At 40.4% G+C, this 24,366-nt stretch overlaps 1 protein-coding gene across 1 annotated transcript in view; it reads left to right on the top strand.

Annotated features, from left to right (window-relative positions):
- Positions 1-24,366, top strand: part of pola1 (polymerase (DNA directed), alpha 1) — a 56,139-nt gene that overhangs the window by 14,650 nt on the left and 17,123 nt on the right. The window contains exons 27-35 of the mRNA XM_065258266.1: positions 5,919-5,951; positions 6,058-6,150; positions 6,351-6,556; positions 7,813-7,945; positions 8,021-8,152; positions 8,251-8,425; positions 9,580-9,761; positions 11,531-11,662; positions 20,822-20,938. Of these exons, the coding sequence (XP_065114338.1) occupies positions 5,919-5,951; positions 6,058-6,150; positions 6,351-6,556; positions 7,813-7,945; positions 8,021-8,152; positions 8,251-8,425; positions 9,580-9,761; positions 11,531-11,662; positions 20,822-20,938 (1,203 nt within the window). The remainder of the gene's footprint in view (positions 1-5,918; positions 5,952-6,057; positions 6,151-6,350; positions 6,557-7,812; positions 7,946-8,020; positions 8,153-8,250; positions 8,426-9,579; positions 9,762-11,530; positions 11,663-20,821; positions 20,939-24,366) is intronic.

Here is a 24,366-nt window from a genome sequence, read left to right on the forward strand (position 1 = left end):
ACATCTCTTTTTTAACAACATGCCATTTTTTATCATAATTTTTTTTATGTAAATTGAGTGAGCAAAAGCAATATCGGCTCAAGAAAATTGGCAGCCTGTATCGGTCATCGGCTAAGACTGATGAAACAAAAATCAGTATCGGCACTGAAAAATCCATATCGGTCGATCCCTAGTTAAAACTTTAAATACGCATTAAATAAACAAACATATACCAATACAGCTTAAAGTACAAGTTCGGTATTTTACATTTAAAGCCCTGTTTTCAGATTGTTTATGGTGAAATAGAACGGTTTTGACTGAAATTTCGACATATGCGGCTGCCCTGAGAATTTTCGGATGTTTGTGTTTCACCTTGCGGTGATGCATTTAAAAATAAAAACTTAGAATAGGGTTTTTTCCCAAATAACTATTGCAGATCGACTACTCAACATGTCATGCACATCCCTAGTCCTGACCACTCATTAAGTCACGCTCCAGATGTGTTCCCCAGTGTGAAGAAGAGTGTCCCGTCCCCTTTCCCGTCTTGCTCTTGGCTTACTTTTTTATAGCTAATTCGCTGAACTTTGTAATTACAGTCTACTTCCGTCTCTTTTGCCACAGCTTGACAAGAAGCTTTGAAAAGGTCAATCAAGACATTGTTGGCCTACTGTACAGAAGGGCCAAAACATTGACAGAACACAGTCAGTTCAGATTTTGACTGTTACTTTGGTTTACTTTGCACCAAATTACAGCTAAAAACTACCTGTTTAGTTAAAGGGTCTTTGTGTCTGACATATAAAGCTACCAACCACAGTTAATTTTGTCTTGACTGTCTTGAATATGCACTATTATTCAAAGTGGATTCATGAATGTCAATGTATTTTTTGTTTGACTGTAGCTAAGATTTGCAAGAACAGTCACCTAAGCGCTCCTTCAAAGTTTCTGTGTCTTCTGTATATTTTCTCTCAGATGTATTGGTCGGCATGTGTTTTAAGACAAGCTGCCCCCTCCCTCTCTCATTTCTGAGGTGTGGGTTTAACAACTCGACTTACAGCAGGGACCACCCCTCATTCAACTCAACATAATGCAGACTTTTCAGACACAATCTACCTTTTCTCTCTCTCTCTTTTTGGACTTGCACAAAAGCGTATAGCAATCGTCTGGAACACCCTAGCAACTCCATAGTATCTTATAAACACCCATAGTATCTTATAAACACCCCATAAACACCTTGCACCTTATCAAGTAAAACCCAAAGCAACACCTTGGCTACCACCACCAACAGCAATAACCTGGAAACCACCCACAACACATTAAGCATTGTGGGAGCTCTACCTATAGCAACACCCTGAACATTGTGGTGGCACCACCCAGAGCATCACCTTGGCAACCACTCACAACACCGTAAACAATGTGGCAGCACCATCTATAGCAACACCCTGGTAACCACTCACAACCCTGATGCCCTAAGCATCGTGGCGGCACTACCCAGAGCAACACCTTGGCAACCACTCACAACACTGTAAACAATGTGGCAGCACCACCTATAGCAACACCTATGCAACCACTTACAACACTCTAAACATCATGGCAGCACCAACTAGTGTTGTGCCGATAGACGATAGTATCGTGTATCGACGATCGTCCGACATATCGCCAATGGCAGGTTTTCATGGCGATAGTCATGACCATAGTTGGCGAATGGTTGTTATTATCATCATCATCATAGTTTTGCATGCTTTTCCTCGCATGAGGGTTTGTACTTCACTTTACGCGGAGAGCTTGTAGAGAGAGAGTTCCTTCTTGCACGCAGATGCACTTAATGCGCGCGTCTCGGACTCGTTCTAGCACCTAAATCCAGCGCGTGGATGAGCAGTTACGCTTCCCTCTGTCTCACATGCACGCGCTCTCGCATCTGTCCGAAGTCTAAACATAAACTGAAGTAGTAATCCTTATGTATTTGTGCGGTTTAATGCGTTTCATGCGAGCTGAGGCAAACTATTCCTTTTGTTTAAAATATAACCCGCTGCATATTGGCGCCACTCTCGCGTACGTGCAGAGAGCTGCGCTCTGTCTGAACTTGAAGTCAGATAGTAATCCTGTTTATGATATGCTTTTCAAGGAGTTTTAGCAATACATCCCTCGTGTTTAAAATATGATTGTGTTCCGCTGGACCAGTGTGTTTAAAAAGGCACCTCTGAGAGCACCACTGCTTGACACGTGTAACCTTCTGCAACAGCACTAAACAAATGCATTTAATTATTTTTATGTGCGCTGCGTGTGTCTGCGCAGGTGCATGTTTTTACAGTCATTAAGTAATCGTGTTAAAAATCAGGATTATGATTTTTCCCATAATTGAGCAGCCCTATCTCTGACATTTCCTTGCACTAGAGAGGTTGTTAGCGCGCAGAGGGTTAAAACCAGCGCGTGTCCTGTTCTCGCTCTCTGGCACGCAAAGAGCGTCTGGGCTTTAATGACGCACTCAGATTAATGGCATTAGTTTTAAGAAAGATGCATTCATGACGGTGTTGCTCTTGTTCTTTTTTCCACCAATCAAGTCTTGTCATAAATGAACAAATAAATAAATGAGTAAACTACTGCCCCGCCCCCCGATACTATCGTGTATCGCCGATCTCACAGGCTGACGATAGGACGATCTCAAAATGGGGCATATCGCCCAACACTAGCACCAACCATAACAACACTTAATTAATCTCCCACAACATCCTGAACATCATGGCAGCAAGACCTTGGCTACCACCACCAACACCATACACATTGTGGCAGCATTAGCCTGGAAACCACTCACATTAAGCATCGTGGGAGCTCTAGTTATAGCAACACCCTGAACATTGTGGCGACACCACCCATAGCAACACCTTGGCAACCACTCACAACACCGTAAGCTATGTGGCAGCACCACCTATAGCAGTACCACCTATAGCAGCACCACTTATAGAAACACCCTGGTAACCACTCACAACGCCCTAAGCATCGTGGTGGAACCATTTATAGCAACACCTAGGCAACCACTTACACTCTAAACATCATGGCATCCCCACCTACAGCTATACCTTGGCAACCACTGACAACACCATAAGCATCATGACAGCACCACCCATAGCAACACCCTGGTAACCACTCACAACATCCTGAACGTCATGGGATCACCACCCATAGCAACACCTTTTCAATCACTCACAACACTCTGAACATCATGGCACCACCAAACATAGCAACACCTTGGAAACCATTTACAATACCCTAAGTATTTTGGAAACACCATAGCAATCACTAACAACACCCTGAACATCATGGCCCCACCACTCACAACACCGTAAGCATTGTGGCAGCACCACCCATAGCAACACCCTGGCAATCAATCACAACACCCTAATAGTGGTGGCACTATTCATAGCAACACCTTGGCAACCAGCCACATCACTGTACATCGTGGATAAGCACCCTGAGCATCATGATAGCACCACTCACTTCCAGAAAATGTGAATGCATTAATTAAGCAGTCTGAATAATGAGAACAGATGACACACAGCAAGCCGTGCAATTTGCGATCTTCAATCCTGCCTAATTAAATGTGTCTTACTGTGTGTCTTGGGGTGACCTTGGCTGTGTTGGCTAATGTAGACGGCTATTCTGTTATTACTCTGATTTGACCTCCTGCTTCCCTTAGGGAGGCATGTTACACCTCATAAAGCATGCTTAAGTCCTGCTCTGGTTTCAAGGAGTGGAGCATCCCATGCTCTGAAATAGCTTCGTCCTTGTCCCTCAGGGGGCTTGGGCTTGGCTCTCATGTGGATGTCAGTGCTGGGGGCATGCGTCCTGGTGTCTTGGTTGATTGCTGTTGACAGGCCGTAGTGCGTCCCGTCTCTTTGAGGCCTCAGATTAGTGGCCCTTATTTTCCTGCCGACCCTCTCACCTGTCCGAATCCCTCTCGCATAGAGGTCACCCTGCATGCCTTAACAGCGGCAGTGGGTGTATGTGTAGGGCTGGACACCCTGAGCAAACAGTCATTGTTGTTATGACACTTCAGATATGTACAGTCTCTCTGTGTGCCTGTCACTGTCTGTCTGACAGAAATCTACTTGAGAGTCATCACTTTTCTTTATTATCTTTGGGGGATTTTTGCTATTCTGTTGAAGAGTATATAATGGCTATAAGACAATATCGATACATGTGCGTTTTGGGATATTTTGTTTGCAGATACTGTATTGACTCTCTAAACGCAATGTCATTTATTATTATTATTATTATTTTAATATTCATGGCAGTTGTTTTGCTTTAAAAGGACACTCCGCTTTTTTTGAAAATATGCTAATTTTCCAGCTTTCCTAGAGTTTTTACCGTTTTGGAGTCATCTCCGGTCTGGCGGTACCACTTTTATCATAGCTTAATACAATCCATTGAATCTGATTAGACCATTAGCATCGCGCTAAAAATAACCAAAGAGTTTTGATATTTTTCCTATTTAAAACTTAACTCTTCTGTAGTTGCATGTACTAAGGCCGACGAAAATTAACAGTTGTGAGTATGCTCTCATTCTGGTGTAATAATCAAGGACTTTGCTGTCGTAACATGGCTGCAGCAGGCATAGTAATATTACGCACTGCCCGAAAATAGTCCCCTTGGTTACTTTCAATAGCAGGGGACTATTTTTAGGCGCTGCATAATATCATTGTGCCTGCTGCAGCCATGTTACAGCAGCAAAGTAACTCTTTGTTTATTTTTTTGCGTGATGCTAATGGTCTAATCAGATTCAATGGATTATGCTAAGCTATGCTAAAAGTGGTAGCGCCAAACCCGGAGATCGTCTGAATGGATTCCAAAACGAAAAAAAAATATTGTAAAAATAAAATGTTTAACTCCTAGGGGAGCTGGAAAAATGAGCATATTTTCAGTGTAGTGTCCCTTTAAGTTTACATCCTGGCCGCTACAAATCAGTCTTCTCTCCAAACTTCAAGAGTGACAGGAAGTTCTTGCTATGGTTTGCATATGGTGGTGTGTTTTTGATGACCACTTTCTTAAAACTATATCGTATTCTCAAAACAAGAAATATTCCAGTATATTACCATGCTCATTGCCGCCCATGCATCGCCGCCCATGCATCGTTTTGCCAGATTCTTGCCAATACACAGCCATAGGGTGTATATACTGTAGATGACACATCTGATAGAAATTTTATGTTTATTTAAGAGATAAAAAGCTGTCAGATGATGGAAGGAATGAGAATATGTGAACAATTTGGTGTAAATTAGATTCGAACCCACATTATCCACTTGAGCACTATGGCTCAATATGGAGCATGTGTACTAATTGCTAGGCCACAGCATACTTTTTGGCTCACACTTGGTTTTTCTCCTTGTTTTTATTCCCTTACACTACAGTTCCACCTCCCTCTGCCTGCCCTTCATCGTTTTCTTTTGTTTCTCCTTATTTTTCTCTGACAGCTGTGGTTTACGTGGGTCCCCCTTTGCAGCTGGACAACCCTTCCTCTTTTTCTCTCCCTCTATCACACATCATGCAGTCCAGTGGTGATTAAGACTATTAGGCCTTATAATGACTCGGCTGGTGTGTGGGTTTGGAGCCCCATTTCAGTGCAGCTAATAGACCTCTTAGCCAATTATCCTCCATTTAGAAGCAAATCACAGAGGCTTTTTCTCTCCCCCTTTGATAAATGTTGAATTACTGAATAGATTCGCTAATTAAATTCTTTGTGTGTTTTGCATGTGCGAGTACTCGCGTTTGAAGTTTGTGTGTGTGCGCTGTTTTTCTTCATAGTATTTCTAGCTGGTGTATGTTCTGTGTTTGTTTGACGTTTTACTTTGACCGCTTTGAAATTGATATTGTTCTCCACCGGCTGCTACTCTGTATTTAGGGTTTATTGTGTTTTGCCCTGACACGCGGTCTTTTGTCCCCCGCAGATTTTGATGCACACCAAGGAAATGGTGCAGAGGGTGAGTCGTGATTAGCGTACGTTACAGTAATAATTAAACTGCAATTGCTGTGTTTGTTATTTGTAAACCGTGCGTGGGTTTGACGGTTTACGCTTATTCTTCGCAGATGAATCTGGAGGTCATATACGGGGACACTGACTCCATCATGATCAACAGTAACAGCACCAACCTGGAGGAGGTCTTCAAACTGGGAAACAAGGTACGGATGTGGAAAAACAGGGGGAGTGCGGTGAAGTCTTTGTGATGCGCTAATGCGTGTATGAATGTGACACTAATAATAGAGACATCACTGACAATCAGACAGCGAGAGAATTAAACCAGCCATTCCATTTGAACAAGGATGAGCCAAACTTCACTGTAACCAGCTCATAAAATGAATGTGTGTGTGTGTGTGTCTAGGTGAAAAGTGAGGTGAATAAGCTCTATAAGCTTCTGGAGATCGACATCGATGGTGTGTTTAAGTCCCTTCTGCTGCTGAAGAAAAAGAAATATGCAGCACTCATGGTTGAACCCCAAGGAGATGGCAAATACACCACCAAACAGGAACTCAAAGGCCTTGACATTGTGCGCAGGGATTGGTGTGACCTGGCCAAAGAGTGCGGCAAGTCAGTATGCTTATTTGTGGGGACATTAATGTCAGGATTGTGTTCGGTTTAATGATAACACAACACTTACAGATACCAATGTTTATGCACACAGGGTTTCCACAGGTCCTTGAAAATTTGTGAATTTTGGGGGGAATTTAAGGCCCTGGGAATTTTTCTAAAATATGCATGGATAGATACAGGTCATTGAAAGTGCTTGAATCTATTTTATGCAAGAAGTTTTCTGGAATAAAATTCACATGATTCCCTGTGTAGTGTAGGATAATATTATAAAAATTCTAGACTTTAAGCACACGTGCTAAACTGTTAGCTTTAAACGCTTGTATCTTCTGTATGCGAATGTTGATTCATACCAAAATGCTTTTTTGCATAGTTGTGTTTGACACATAAAAATGACTCGTGTTACGTATGTAACTGTTGTTCTCTGAGAAGGGAACGAGACGCTGCGTCTCCCTTGCCATACTTCTTGCATCCCTGTAACGCCACATTTGGCAATATTTCAGATATATACTTTTTTGGCTCCTGCGTCACCCTGTCTTTGTTGTTAAGCCTTACCATTGGTTGAATTTGATATGCCAAAGTGTAACCCAGTGACGCAGCGCAAGTTCCCTCAAAAAGGAACTGTAACCATTTATCTTAAAAGGTAACACAATGTAACCTTGGTCTCACTTGAAATGTGTCCCCTTATTTAGTCCTTGAATTTGAGGGTATTGGACCTGGAAAGTCCTTGAAAGGTCCTTGAAATATATGAAGTTAACTAAGCTGTGTGAACCCTGAATAACATCATATTTGTCCCAAATCGTTAGCTATTAACATTGGCTGCTAATGTATATTTTGCATTTTAAAGTAGATGCTATCTGACTAAGCTTGCGCTATATAATGTGCACTTCCGGTGTATGAAACCTCTCTAGTTGTCCTAGACGCGACTAGGCGTGGCGCTGAGCTGTGTGTCCGGTGTGCAACCTCCTAAAGTCGTTTTTTACAAACATACCTTACAAAAACATTAATATCTACCTTTTATATTAGCAAATATAGTATTTTTATACAAACAGCCATAATATGACCGTGACAAATGCGGTTTCATGCATCAAAATAAAGGAAACGTTTGTTCAGTCATTCATTTACTGATTCAATTATTATATGCGTTTCCTTTGTGTTTGATATTAATTAAACTCGTTCACTATACAATGTCCATTTCCCTGCTTTATACAATTGATGCCCTTGTTATTTACACAACTGTTTCCTCTTTTATCTAGTTACGTGATTGGTCAGATTCTGTCCGATCAGAGTCGCGACACCATCGTTGAGAACATTCAGAAACATTTGATTGAAGTTGGAGAGAAGGTCGCCAGTGGCAGTATCCCACTCAATATGTTTGAGATTAATAAGGTAAAGGATTGAAATGCAACATGCAAGTGTCCTGAGCAAAAAATAGAATTTTGAATGTATTGTTTTTTTCCCAAGGCACTGACTAAGGACCCCCAGGACTACCCCGACAAAAAGAGTCTCCCCCATGTTCACGTTGCCCTCTGGATAAACTCTCAGGGTGGCAAGAAGGTCAAAGCCGGTGACACAGTGTCTTACATTATCTGTCAGGTAAGAAACCCATCCATTTCGATCCTCTGATGTCACACGTCACTTGACTCAGTGTCTCGCCACAGATAAACCCACTATTAAATGTTCCTCTTTGTTAGGATGGTTCAAACCTACCAGCCAGTCAGAGGGCGTACGCTCTGGAACAGCTGCAAAAACAGCAAGGTCTCAGCTTGGACACCCAGTACTACCTGTCCCAACAGGTGCACCCTGTGGTGGGCCGCATCTGTGAGCCCATCGAGGGTATTGATGCAGTGCTTATTGCTACGTGGCTGGGTGAGACTTCCTGTCTGGTATTTATTATACTGCTGAATAGTCATAATACTGACTTTCTTACTAATTTGTTGTTTTGAAGAGCAACATGTTTACATTTTATATGCATACAGTTTCATTTTTACACTAAAGTGTTTTTTAGATTAAGCTCAATTTTGTTTTGATGAGTTGTAAATGTGATTTTTAGATCATTCAAAGTATCAAAAATAGAGTAAGACAGTTCGCTGTTTACCTTTGCCTTGCTGCTGAGAACCCATTTACCCCCTCAGGTGGAAATTTAGTCGCTCTAAAAATTATATGAACCCTGGCACACTGTCTCCATGACAACAGGCCTCCGGCTGTCGCCTGGTATGCCAGGGTCTCGTCCAAAACTCAGGCACTCATTTAATCTACCCACAATGTTACCAGGATATCAAGTAAATGCTTGCTTCTTTACCTGACAATTAACAACATGTTAATTTGCTTTCAGAACACTCAGTTTACAGTTTGAATTTAAGTAGTCTTACATTAAATTTATATTGTGTGTGACTTCCTTATTTCGGTCTATACAACCACAGATTTAGTTGATCGCTATAACGACATAGCACATGTTTGCCTGTAGATGGCAGCAGGCTTCATCAACAAACTCTGATCCTTAGAGACGGTGGTTAATCCCCGAAGTCTCATAGTCAACACTTACTTATGTGCTCATTTATTCACTTAGCCAAATTACCCAGGGGGACGTAGGCTGTTTTCCGTGCTCTGGTAGTGTTCAGTGTCACCTGGGGGGATTAAATGGAGATTCAGCTGCTGTCTCTTAATGATTTGATGATCTCAGCTGCCTGGGAAATTCGGATAGCTGCGCTTTCTCTACCCCGCCTCTTTCCCCTTATTATATTTCCAGTTTATTCTTATCATTCGCTAGTCTCCCTCCTCTTGCCTCAGCCCTGACATCTTCACTTTCTTTCTGGCCCTCTCCCCTCTTTCAGCTTTGCTTGTACCCCACCCTCTCTCTTTTCCATCATCTTATTCCACTGTCCATAAATACAAATGTGTGTAAGGCTTTGCAACCGACACAGAAAGTGGATATGAATGTAAATATTACAGTGTGCAAAACCTTTGAATCCAATTTATTTTGATTAGGAAAATGAGCTTTCGTCTGTCACCTGTTTGTCTAGGGCTTGACCCAAGTCACTTTCGAGCTCAGCAGCAGCATCAGCGAGAGGACGAGGGGGACAATTTCCTGGGTGCACCGGCCCAGCTTACCGATGAGGAGCGCTACCGTGATTGCGAGAAGTTTACTTTTTCCTGCCCTGATTGTGGCACAGAAAACATCTATGACAACGTCTTTGAAGGGACGGTAAGTTATCAACACTCCCCTAACGGGCCTGATCTAATCGGGCATGCAAAATCTCAACCAGGGACAGTCAAGTCTTGAGTTTGTACTTCAGCTTTCTGTTAAATATTGTGTAATGATGGGTAACAGTAGCACAGGTGATTACTTCCTCTGTATTAGGCTTTTACCGGCCTATTAATTTCAGAGCTGCGCACTTTATTTATAGGGGTTTGGCAGAGATAAGCGGGGAGAGGGATTTCGCCAGGGTGTATTCCTGGAGCTCTTTAGTACACAGGATGTCCGTCATACCCGGACCAGGGTCAGCGGGGGCTAGAGGAGCGTTTGTGATCTGCCTCTAATTAAGGCTCGACACACACACATACGCTCATCCGCAGCTTTCTCTTGTCTAAGACTCATAAAAAGTGACATTGACCCTTTCTGCCACTGCTCTGATCTCTGTCCTCCTAGCTGTTTGGAGATTTTGCACTTTCTTAGCCAGGAAAGGCTCAGAACTGTAGGAAAAACTGGTTGGCATTTACACATACTACAACTTTGGTATGCATTACAAACCCTATTGGACTTCAGTCAGGGTAGACGCCAGATTTAATTTGATGCGAATGAAAACAAACCTTTGAGGGACACAAGTACAGTCTGTCTCAGTTAGGTTGTGACTCGAATCATTTACATAACCTAATGTTTTGAGTTTGTTTGCTGTACACAACAGTACCATGTTATACACAGTATGAATTAACGGGAATATACGGGAATGAATGAAGATTGCATTAGAAATCACAAGACCACCTTTTTACCAATAAACTCATTAACAACCTCATGACATCAGTTTTGTGCGCACATGTGCGTTTTTCTTAACAAATGATTTTGTTGGCCTCCGTAATCACCTGATAAGGTATCTAATAATTAGGAGTACAGGGTTAAAACGGAGATCAGGGTGTGGGGGAGTGATGAAAGGAAGGCATAAAAGAACAGCCTTGACTTACAGATGAGCAAATCCTCTTATTTTTATCAGAGTCTGCTATGGAGAGAGGGAGGAGGGCAACAGGAATGCAAACAGACACGCTGGTAAAGGAAACTAGAGATGCTGAGCGACTATATTTGCATAGACACACGGATGCCTCTCAAAGTGCCGTTCAGTAAGAGAGATGTAAAGATCATAAAACGCTAATGGCTCACCACGACTACCGGAGGGCAAACTGAACGCAGCTCTTCAGCGCAGACCTGCTATAAAAGAAAAAGTGATGAGTGTTTGTATGAGACGGCGAGCTTGAGCGAATGTGCTGACGCATTAGCCATATACACACACACTTATGGGGATTCGGCCCTTCAGATTATTGGAGGCATAATGGGCGCCATAAACAGCTTTGCTAATGCTCATTTGAGGTTAGATTGAAAGGATATCAGGCTACAGTAGTGTTTGTCCACTGTTTAACCACAGTTGTTGCCACTGTTTCTCAATAGGAGGTCTGATGCTTTTTAGATACAGAAAAGCTGGCGAAGCCTGTAAATCACCTGCCCAGTATGGAGTTTGTTGCTCGCTGTCATCCAGATATGCAGTTGAAAGCTTAATGCATTGTCCTTTTTTTTGCTTTTGTGTTTTATTCCTACTTGGATACCCTTTAAGGGCATTGACATTATATTTTGAGTATTTCTAATAGGTCAGCTTTAATAGCCTTTAAAAGCTTCTTTGGGCAATGCAAGTGAACAGAATAAATGCCCTGGTTATGTAGGTTGTTTATGGGAAATGCCGTGTTAAAAGTGAATTTGTTTGTTTCCAGGGAAGCGCATTAGAGCCCAGTTTGAAGAGTTGCTGTCACATCCAATGTATGGGCAGCGTGTTGGACCATCCTATTCGAATAATGAACAAACTGCAATTGGACATTCGCCGCCACATCAGGAGATACTACAGTGTGAGTATTACATAACTTGCAATGCACCATATTGCCCCCTACAGGTGTGGCAGATGTGTAAATGTACACTCACCTAAAGGATTATTAGGAACACCTGTTCAATTTCTCATTGATGCAATTATCTAATCAATTAATCAGATGGCAGTTGCTTCAATGCATTTAGGGGTGTGGTCCTGGTCAAGACAATCTCCTGAACTCCAACCTGAATGTCAGAATGGGAAAGAAAGGTGATTTAAGCAATTTTGAGAGTGCGTGGTTGTTGGTGCCAGACGGCCGGTCTGAGTGTTTCACAATCTGCTCAGTTACTGAAATTTTCACGCACTAGTATGCTGCAGTCCTTGGGGCGAAAACACCTTGTTGATGCTAGAGGTCATAGGAGAATGGGCCGACTGATTCAAGCTGAAAGAAGAGCAACTTTGACTGAAATAACCACTCGTTACAATGGAGGTATGCAGCAAAGCATTTGTGAAGCCACAACACGCACAACCTAAAGGCGGATGGACTACAACAGCAGAAGACCCCACCGGGTACCACTCATGTCCCCTACAAATAGGTAAAAGAGGCTACAATTTGCACGAGCTCACCAAAATTGGACAGTTGAAGACTGGAAAAATGTTGCCTGGTCTTGATGAGTCTTGATTTCTGTTGAGACATTCAGATGGTCGAGTCATAATTTGGCGTAAACAGAATGAGAACATGGATCCATCATGCCTTGTTACCACTGTGCAGGCTGCTGGTGGTGTAATGGTGTGGGGGATGTTTTCTTGGCACACTTTAGGCCCCTTAGTGCAGATTGGGCATCATTTAAATGCCACTGCCTACCTGAGCATTGTTTCTGACCATGTCCATTCTTTTATGACCACCATGTACCCATCCTATGATGGCTACTTCCAGCAGGATAATGCACCATGTCACAAAGCTCAAATCATTTCAAATTGGTTTCTTGAACATGACAATGAGTTCACTGTACTAAAATGGCACCCACAGTCACCAGATGTCCAATAGAGCATCTTTGGGATGTGGTGGAATGGGAGCTTCGTGCCCTGGATGTGCATCCCACAAATCAACTGCAAGATGTTATCCTATCAATATGGGCCAACATTTCTAAAGAATGATTTCAGCACCTTGTTGAATCAGTGCCACGTAGAATAAAGGCAGTTCTGAAGGCGAAAGGGGGTCCAACTCAGTAGTAGTATGGTGTTCCTAATAATCCTTTAGGTTAGTGTTTGTAATACTGCTGGGTGAATAAAGTTTTATGTTTGTGATATGGACAAATTATTTTATTTGTTCAAGACTTAAAGACTGGAAAAGAAGGCAGTGTTTAGTGTGACGGCCCTGTAAAGTTGTTATATACTGTGAAGTAGTTACTTGCAGAGTTTTGGGTTGTTTTCCAAGGGTCATTCTCTACCCTTAACTTTGTAAAAGTTGATCTGAAAGCCATCATCTTAAGATGAAATATACACAGCCAAATTCATTTGACTGTATATGTTTCAGGATTTTAAATCGAGACACTAATGAGTGTCAGCACTAGCCAAACATCCTCTGGCCACTCGATAAGCACGGGTTAATTTACCCTCACCTTCCACATGCTGTTTGTTTATTTTGTATCTTTATTGAATTTCAGATGCGGCCTTTCGCCTCCTTCAAAACAACCACCTCCCCTCCCGCTGCGTCACAAATGGGTTTCATTTAGTTCGGCTGTCTTTACTATATTGCAGAAATACGCTCGCTGGCGATGTGACAAGCATGCAGATATTGGGCCTACGTTAAGAGCTTGGATACGTCTGTGTATCTAATTTCCCAGCTGAGGGTTTTGATTGACAGGCATAATCATTGACTCTGTCAAGCGCTCCAGGTCCAATCAGGACGAGCGCGCCAGTTTCGGGAGCTGCTGGGAAGTTCTGGAATGTCGGGTGTGTTCCTGGAATGCTCAACATCACAGGAAACTCAGTGAGGGTACGGAGATGTTCTGAGATGCGCAAATCTGCTTTGTAAGTCGAGGAAAGTTGTCCCACAGTGCTGTGCAGAAATCAATTAGTCGACTGAATGTAGCGACCTCCCTCTCTGGGATGGTGCCTGTAGCTTCTTTTGTCAGTATGTGTGAAACAGCTGCTGGTTGTGAATGCGACCCACCACCACCACCCCCCTCCCTGCGCAGGCCTGGCTTCAGTGGACACCGCTCAACCTTCCCCTCCCACACTGGGTGCAATGAAGAGGCTGATATTGTGTAATTAAGGATTCCTTTCAGCTGAGGGGAGAGCTCAAATAGAGTTGTTTGTTCGCACAGATAGAAGGAAGAAAGCCTGTCCGCGTGAGGGAGGACTCGCGGCTTACATGGTTACAGATTGGAAGTCAGAGCTGTTTGTTGAGTTTCCTACGGAACGGCAGCTAGGCATTAATCACGAAAGAAATCACAGGCACCTCCACCTACAGCTCACCACCGTTACCAATAAAACCACCCTTTGGAGACAAAGCAAATATGCTTTCCTCTCCTTTCTCCCTTCCCCCTTTCTTTCCCCTGATTCCTTCTTCGTTGTCATCTGACTCCTTGCGTCTTCGGCAAAATGAGAGCGTGGCACGAAGTGGCACCCCCCGTATTTACCCCATTCTAATGTGGGTTGCCATGGCGTTTAACAAATTATTGCAATTACGTTCGTCATGTGCTTCGCCCTTGGTAACCGGTTTGGGGATGTGGTGGTGGCGGCGGTGGGGGGGAGGACAGAAATAAATAAATAAAAAAGCAATAATCCTGTTTTGAACAAAAGGTCAGATTGCTGAATAGAAAAGGCTTGATTAAAGCAGAGATGTACAAAGTGGACGCATTTGCGTCCATTCAGCCACTCTCGGGCTCCGCAGCCACTGTGTGAATGTACAGCTGTTGATTACGGAGGCACAAAGCCTGTGAGAGGCTGTTGTCTCGGGGCTTTTTTGCACAGAGGTGCATGTAATCGCAGCTTTTTTCAAGACTAAAAGGGGCTGCTGTGGATTAAGCGCATCAGAGAGAAGGCTTGTGTGTGTGCAAGGTGGGATTGGTGGATTTGTAAGGATATTTAGATGGCAAAATTCCTTCATTACCAGTGCTTGCTAGACAAACATCATTATTGCTGTTGCTCATACATAGGGGATTTGAAAAACCACTAACCCTGAGTGTTAAACTTTGCAATGGTTTGTGCTGCCTCATCATGTGCTGTAACTTTTGTAAAATGTTTAGACTTAACTTTAGATAAAAATGTGAATGTGAAAAGATTAGCAATGCACCAATGTATTGGCCTATAATCGGTATCAGCAGATAAAAGCAACTATTCTCACAATTGTACATCGGCAGATTGCTTAAAAACAACCGAGGATCAATGCAGATTTTATCCTGGCAATCAAAAGCATTGGAAAAGTGCATCACATCTTGCGCTGTGGGATTATTTTGAATTGGGTCACAGAAATTACAGAATTGCAGTTTATATGATCTGATGATATGATTTGAAAAAAAATGTTTTGGTCTAAGTAATCGAATATCAGTAACGAAACAGACATGTTGTATTGGTGCATCCCTTATAAAGGCATAAGTGGAGTTGCTGGGGCAGGAGGGGAACGGCCCCAGTCCAAGACCAATTATGATTTTGTTTGAGCTATTAATAAAATAAAAATATGAGAATTTATATTTTATTTGTCTAATTTAATATTTTAATAGGTAGACATTAGGTATGCAACAATACAGTTAGTCTACGGTTCAATACATACGTCAGTTCTTTATCCACGGTTTTCAGTTCGGTTCTGATGATTTGGTCTTTTAAAGTGTTTTAAAATTATTCTATGCTTGGGTAACAGGAACAGTGAGATGTTAAGATGCAAAAAAAAACTTTTTATTGCAATTCTCTTTATTTAATGTAAATGGAAAATCATCTTACACATTTCTAGTGTATTGATAAAATATAAGATCTAGTTAAATGAAGATATATGTATATAAAAATGATATCCCATTCAAACTGGGGAACACATGAATTCTTACATTTTGAAAACAAACATGTAAACATAAATTGGCCATTTTATATACCTGTACTTAGTAAATTAAACTTCACATTGTAAATGAAGGCTGTACCTTATTCAGGGCTTGACAGTAACTTTTTGAGGAAAAAATTTGTGTTTCACTTGTTCATGCACAAAAGTCACAAATGTCCAGGTAAAGATTTATAATATAATGTATTTTTTGTGTTTTGCTAATCAGTGGCGGATTTTTCATAGGGGTGGCCAGGCAGGAGCCAGCAGTTACTCTGGGCTGGCACATAAAATCTCTATCATCCAACCTTAAAATACTTTTAAGTATTATAGGTGCGTTAATCAGAATAATGTATAACATACAATTGCTACAATACTTTAATTTAAATTAAAATGAATTGAGATTAACATACAATTATAGACATAATTCAACCTCAAGGTTTTTTTTACTATTTAATCAAAGAAAACTTTTGAAATTTACTTTGAAACCAGGATTTATATCTCCCTTTGCTGAAAACTATAGAGACCAGAAAATCACGTGAATTTTGTAGGCCACTGAAATGTATTTTACTAAGATTCATTTGGCTGCTTCTTGCTACTCTTTCTGAAGAAGGATGCTATATCTGCTGCCTTTCTCTTCATTTTTCCCACATTGCAATGATTGTCTGAGATTAAAACACTTAAGCAAAACACTAAAACATAACCATGTTTAAAAAAAACTTATTAGGATAAATGTATCCAGATTATCTGTTATATATAAAATCAATCTTAATCCTAGCATTTACACTGTAATGTTTGTATGGGATTTTTGAATGTACAGTGATGAACTCTGTCAGATTCAAATTGGCTGTCGCGTGGCACACACATAGGTGCGCTGAAAGAGAGATTCTCATTATAAAACAGATTCTTAAACAAGATTTTAAGCCCATTATGAGTTTTTACCGAACTTTAGAAGAGAAAAAATACGGACTTAAATCGGCTTTTTTGACACACAGTGATGAAAACGCGGTTGAAGTGCCTGTCATTTATATTCACGCCGGAGCCTGAAGAAACATCACCCTCCACTCCATGCCGTCCTGCCCCTCCGTGTTCGGCGATCAGGTCTCATGCGCGTGTGTGTTTGTGTGTCGGCGCGCTGCGCTCTCTGTTCAATATTCCGCTTGGTGTTTGCGCTGCGCGTTCTGCTCTGTCGTTAACAGCACATAACATTAAGTAACATTGTTTGAAATGTAACTTGTCCAGTCGGACAACTAATTTTCTCTTACACTTGTCCTACAAAAAATCCACTTGCCCCGGACAAGCCTTAATGTCAAGCCCTGCCTTCTTGCACTACTGTTAAGTCCAACATCATTCTATGCTGTGTAGAAACCAAAATGCGTTCCTCAATCACGATTACTGGTGGGATTTCTCTTCTTGAGTCTAACTTTTGAAACTTGCCGGAAGACGTGTGTGAGGCAAATAACGCACGTTTGGGGCAATAACAAAGCCCAATTAGCGTCATTCGCATTGCCCCATGCAAATTTGCATCTTTACATTGATATTGTTTGTAATTAACCACGATTCACATGTGTGTATTGGACCGTGGGGGCGAACTAAATGGTTCAATATTATATTGAGAATTGTGGCATTCCTAGTAGACATGGTTACTTACGGTTAAAACGAATTAAAACAATTTTAGCCTTCTCAAAGTATTGCACTACCCTTGTTTGCCTGTAGGAGCCCCCCAACCACAAACGCGAAACATCGCCTATGAGTAAAGATCTGGATTTAAATACAATATCATAGAGATTTGGAGGTGTGCTCTTTTAGACTTAGTTTGCTTGTAAGAAGCCACCTAGCAACACCTTAGTTACCAACCACAATACCATAGCATCGTAAAAGTGTAAAGCAACCTCACTTCTTACAAACCTGACACAGATACATGAAATATTAAGTGTTGTTTCCAATTGTAGTCCGAGTTGAACTGAAAAATCCTAGGTAAAATTGAAAAATGGCCTCGGTAGAGGAACGGCAGGTACGGATGGGACCGTGAAATGGAGAAAGCGCGCGAGAGAGGATAGAGAGAAAGGAGGAGATCGGGAGCGTTTTTCCGGTAGCTTGCACTGATCTGTGGGCCTCAGTCTTTGCCCAGTGTTTGGTTAAATTATGTGGAACTCATTTGACGGCTGCAGAAGTGGCTGTATTCGCAGTGTCAGGTATCGACTGGTATAATTATGCAATTATGAAGCTTTATCCTGCCTCTCTCTCTTGCAGAGCGAGCTCTTAGTGTTTCAATTAGATGGTTTTTTTTCTCTGTCTTGCTCTCTGATTTTCTTCATTTTTCCCATCCTCCCTTTCTTGTTGGTTACAATAAAGATGCAAAAGGAGATTACTTATAAAACAAGCACTATTAGGTTTTGGATTTCTAAACTTGTTTAACGTATTTTGTCTGGACGTGTGGTTTCGTACATAGATTTCAGGTTTGTAGGATCCCAGTGATCCTCTGTGAAGCTGTGAAAATGTGAGGGCCCGTAACAAAGACTTTGCTTTGATATGTTAGCTTGATTTTATGTAACATTTTGAGTTAAATGCGATTTATTTTGCATTTTCGATGTTGATCTTTTATTACTATATTTGGCATTAGCTTAAATGCTTTTCTGTGCCTAGTTTCCTTAAATGTTTTCTCAAATGTTAAAACTGTATATACAGTATATGACCGTATACTTGTAAATGCTTTACCAACTAGAAGCAGCATTGCATTTACGTACTTCAAAAGGATATTTCACCCAAAAAGCCATAATTTACTCACCCTCAAGTTGTTGCAAACCTGTATACATTTTGTTTTGTTCTGCTGAACAAAAAGCTAATTATTTGTAACCAAGCAGGAAACAGGAGCACCATTGAGTTTCATTGTGGGAAATAAAAATACCATGAATGTCAATGGTGCTCAAAAACGGTTACAAACATTGCTCAAAATATTTTCCTTTGTGTTCAGCAGAAAAATTAAGGGTAAGTATATAATGGATTTTCCTTTTGGAGAAAACTATCTTTTTAAAGGTCACATTCTTCCTGATCCCATTTTTTTAAACCCTAGTTAGTGTGTAATGTTGCTATAATAGCATAAATAATACCTGTAAAATTATAAAGCTCAAACTTCACTGCCAGGCGATATATTTTCTTTAACAGAATTCGCCTTTTAAAGCCTACAGCGAACGGCCGGTTCGGACTACATCCCTCTACTTCCTGCTTTAATGACGTCACTAGAACAGTTTTTTTACTAAACTCCGCCCACAGGAATACGTCAGTCACCAGCTAAGCTAACGGCAAGCTAAGCTGCTGTCGAATCACAATACACTAAACAAACTACACAATCAGAACTCGATACATATTTGTGAAGGAGGGACTTCCTAAAACAAGGAAGACATTAGCCTGTTTTGACGACAGTAAAAACAGCGCTAAAAAGGATCAGTAAATTGTGTGAAAAATACAGAGGTTTTTTTTACATGTGAAACATGAACACAAGTTATATTGCGCATTGTACACAATCAAAGCTTTAAAAACACGGAAAGAACAAGACCTTTAATACGTTTAAGGTCATAATTTGTAAAGTGCACACCTTGACGCTGTTCATTGAGAGTGTTTCATAAAAAGGGGGTGGGAAATTTGAATGCTGGTAAGATGTACATGTAACCCTTACGCAAACTCAAAGTCATTATTTTCAGGTTTAGAATATTATGGAGCAAAAATGGTCTAATGGGGCATTTTGGTAATCCGCCACTATCTATGGCTTTTTCTTCTAATCAGATCACTGTACATGGGAAGAAGTCTCTGATTGCTGTCCATCTTGACTTTTGTGTCTGACATACTTGTGCGTTTGTAAGCTGGCCTGTGTGTGTTCCTCTATCCAAAGTCTTTCTCTAAGCCCATGGGAACAGAAATGTTGGTTTAGTCTTGGGCCTCCAGAAACACAAAAGGTCCGTTAAGGCAAACAGAGGGGTGATAACACGGCACTGTCTTCAAAATGAAAGCCAAACAGCTCACATATGTTCGGATTCAATTACACACTCTGGGTATCCCTCGGCTCTGGGGCTTAGTGCTAATTACCCAAATAACATCGGCTCCTCCACACAAAACGCCATGTAGATGAGATTAATTGGGAAATTAAAACAAGCTGTTGATTCTGATAATGTTGTGAGGTCCTAACAATAACCACATAGGCCAATGTGTTTGACAGCACAGGTGGAATGATAAGACTCATCTCTGGATTTAACAAGGGTGATAAGCTTGAAAGAAACCATTCAGAGATGCTTGGAGTTCAGAAAATGAAAGCTAATTAAGACGGTTATGAATGTTAAGATGAATTTGAATCATTCTCGTTATTTTATACTTTGTTTCTTTTGGTTTTCATTGACTGGGAAAAGATTTAATGTTTTGTGTTTATTGCTGTAAGATACTGAGGGCGAAATTGCAGTCAGGAATTTGTTATATTTTTAGTTTTTGACATGAACGTTTCACACCAGAATGAAGTCAGGTTGTTACATTTTTATGACATTATTGATAAAGTACAGTTACTGATAGATTTATAGATTTATATATATATATATATATATTTATATTTATATATTTATATTTATATATTTATATTTATATATTTATATTTATATATTTATATTTATATATTTATATATATATATATTTATATATATATATATATATATATTTATATATATATATATATTTATATATATTTATATATATTTATATATATTTATATATATATATATTTATATATATTTATATATATATTTATATATATATTTATATTCTTTTCTGTCTCTCTTTCTCTCTCACCATCTTTCTATAGAAGGGTAGGTGGTGGTAATGCTTCAGAGACAGGTGCTTCTCTGATACTAGGGGTTTATTTAGTGCTCCGTCATTAGCAGGGCATTACCCCCTGGCCCCTGCTGTAATAACAGGGGCAGAAAAGGCAGTGTCAGCAGGGGGGCAGCTGCATCTGCTGCAGTCTGAGGCCTCACACGGGCCCCACCACAGGCAATAGCACCGGTTGCCCATCTCCTGGGGACCGTAGCCACATAGGGTCACATGCATCACTGATGATCAGAAAATTTGGTCATTGATAAGAAAAAAGTGCACTAAGTTGTATCTCTCTCTCTTTCTCACTGTATACAGGGTTGGCTGCTTTGTGAGGATCAGGCTTGTCAGAACCGAACCCGTCGGCTTCCCATTGCATTTTCAAGGTCTGGGCCGATCTGCCCTGCCTGTCTCAGATCCACACTGAGACCTGAGGTACTGTATACGCTCTTGTTACCCAACCATTCAGACTTATGTTGGTCACTTTTATCGACACAAACATAGAAATCGTCCTTTTACTCCTATTTTGTTGGATATCAAATATTAAAATGATTTAATTTAATTAAGATTTTAATAAGTGTTGTTGCACTACCTCTATCAAAAATGTCTTCTGTACGTTTTCAGTACCTGTAAAGTAACTGAGTGTGTTAAGCCATAGGTGTTCAACAGTGGGTCCGGGGACCCTTGGGGGCCTGTAGTGGTTTTACTGGAGGTCCTCCAAGTATACTAGTCAACATTTCAAGTGGATTAAAAAAAGTTCATCAAAGTTTTCTTAAAAAAAGAACAAGTATTGTTTAAAATTTTAGACGACTTTTAGGAAAGGTTTTAATCCACTTGAAATGTTGACACGAGTATTATTTGAATGCAAAATATCTGCAAAATATATAGAATAGAATAGAATAAATCTTTATTGTCCACCAAGGTGGAAATTGTTCTTTGGCTCACCAAACACACAGGACAAAAAACATACAGACAACATTTCCAAAAAATTAAGAAATTAAAAAGCAAAACATGAGTAATAATACAATGCAAAATATCATGATGGAAAATATACTATAATACCTTAAAACTCATTTGTTATTATTACTTAGTTTGTTTAAGAATGCTTATAGCATTTGGAATAAAATATTTTTTTAAAGTACTTTAAGCCATAGGTACTCTGAAGCGTCTCCCAGACTTTAGAGGCTCGAACTGGACAGAAAGGGGATGAGTACTATCTGCAGTAATTTTTCTGGCCTTCCTCTTCAATCTTTCAGTGTATTTTTGAGGTTTTCCTACTATTTTACTAGCCATTAACACTATCCTATTAAGCCTATTCTTCAGTTTGCAGATTAAATGACTAAACCAAGCAGAGAGAGATGGAAGGTTAAAATACTTTCAATATGTGTAATATACACTAATTCAATAATCTTTGCACTAACTCCCAGGCAATTCAGTCTTCTAAGAAGACTAAGTAGCTGTGAACATTTCTTAAAAATATAGTCTGTGTATATATATTAAATATATTGTTTGAACGGATGAAATTAGGGATAAAAAATGCATTAATTAAAACATGAATTAAAACGAAGAGCATAACGTTTCCACTATAAAATCTACCAGTTAAATTAAATGTTATGTGATATGCTGAAAAAATATTTTAATATCTTTGTAACATAACCATCATAAAAACGTCTTAAGTTGTTACATGTACTGGGGGTCGCTGTTACTCCTTTCTATCCTATATGGGGTCCTTGGCCTAAAAAAGGTTGAAGACCTCTGCGTTAAGCTGTTATTTATTCCTAAAAAAACATTAGATTGTATATAAATAGCCCTTTAAATCTTAGACTTTGTTTATTTTGGTTTTAATTAATTATTTAATTTAACAAAATCTAATTCTTTAAAATTAAATTAGTACCCCCCTGGGGTATGTTTACCACTGGTTAAAGTCACTGCTATACAAAAAGCGGTGTTTGTCCAGGTGGTGGTGCTGTGGAGCCTGTGAAAGTTCTCCCTGACACAGTTCAGGCCCTTTATTCCCTTCTATCTTCTTTCTTATCCTGTTACATCCCTGTCACATTGTTATACCAGTTATATATTACTCGAACCTTCCGACCCATCTGACATGATGTGGGTTCACTTCCTGCTTTAACAAGCTGCCGTGATAAAATAAACCAGCCTCCAGCAAGACTAGGCCTTGGCCAGGATGGACTTCTGCTGGAGAGCGTGTGCTCACTGTGATCACTTAAAGTGGGTGTACCTGATATAAAAAAACATGTACTTTGGCATAGTACAGTGCTTTGATAGCTGGTGTTTTGTTGGATTACTTTATCCAATAGCCTTTGATATCTTGGTGGCATCAGAGGGAAATATTTTTTATTAAAAAATAATAACCTCATGATGAACGTTAATAAAAAGTTTTGTATATTTTTCAGTGATGTGCCTTAGTAGTGATGATTTATGCGCAATCAGGTAACGTGTTATGAAACTAAAAATGGTCAATGACCTTGACGAATCATCAGATGGGAGACAAAAACAAATATGGACTTTTAAAGCAAATTTATTGTGAGATCTAATCAACCCAGCAGTCTAGATTGTACTATAGTGTTACTGTAATCCATCTGTGTTTGCTACAAAATAAAAGCAGTTGTTTCAGCTTTCTGTTATCATCTCAAGAGGGTTCACCTGCTATCAAAAACTCCCACTTTTTGCCAGTGCAGACGTGAGTGAGTGACGTCCTTTTCAAAATCAGCGTCTACCTTTGTATCCGTCGTTCCCCTTTATTGTTTTAAACCAGAACCGACAGATCTCCCCCAGTCCTCCATCATTCTTTCTTTCTCCTCCTCCCTTCGTCTGCTTTATATCTGCGTCTAGTTCTGTGGCGACAGGTTGAAACCCAAAAGGACAATTTCTCTTGTCACCATCGCCACTTAGCTGTCCTCTGTTCTGCCTGGTGAGATGGCAGTTTAAACTGCCAGCTGAATAAAACATTAACTTCCTCACCCCGCTACCATCTCTCCGCCGTTGTGGGCTTTACAGCTCGGCTGACAGCAAAGCATCTCCACTGGCGTCTCCACGGACACAGAGACATTGACTACCATTGTATCCAGATTAAATGGAAGCGTAATAGGCACCCTCGGCTGATTGGCCGGTAATTTGAAGGAGTTGTACACAGGTGCAATTTGTAATATTTTCAGTAAATTAAATTTTTTCTCTCTCTTTCTCTCTCGCTCTTTTCCTTTAACACTGGCTCGCTCTGTTTTTTTTTTCTTTTCTTGTTCAGCTGCTTTCTCATAGATCTCTCCAACCACAGCCCCCCCACACCCGCTGTCTCTCTCTGCCTCTCTCTCTCCATTTTATTGATGTACGTTCAGGCACCCATTAGGGCTTCCTTTTTTCCCTCTAGTGGAAATTGCAGCATGTTAATTTTCACACAAATTACAGCAATAGCAGGTATCTCTATTTGATACATTATAACAGGAGCAATCAGGGATAATTGAGTGCCTTTCAGATGGTAACCGGCGCATTCACTTCAATTCAAAGCCAGTCCATTTATCGTCTAATCGCTCTTTAAACACTGAATTTCTGGGAACAAAAATTCTTGTCATAATTTTGCTTAAGTGTATTTGGAAATCACAGTCCTTTGAGCAAGGATAATTGAAATCAAATCCCTTTCACGGGAGCTGACATTTCTACATTTCCCCCCAATTGAAATTAATTTCAAAAATTGAGCATGAATATCTTCAAATAGCAGGCAATTATACCTTTCAATGGGGAGAAATTATGTGCACAAAAAGTGGAGACATCAACGGGCGCTTCAGTTAAATGTCTTTGTTTCCCACTGTGTTTGCCTTGTAAAGATTTACATATATTGACTCGTTATGAAA

Source organism: Paramisgurnus dabryanus, chromosome 22, assembly GCF_030506205.2.
Source record: "Paramisgurnus dabryanus chromosome 22, PD_genome_1.1, whole genome shotgun sequence".
Lineage (NCBI taxonomy): Eukaryota > Metazoa > Chordata > Actinopteri > Cypriniformes > Cobitidae > Paramisgurnus > Paramisgurnus dabryanus.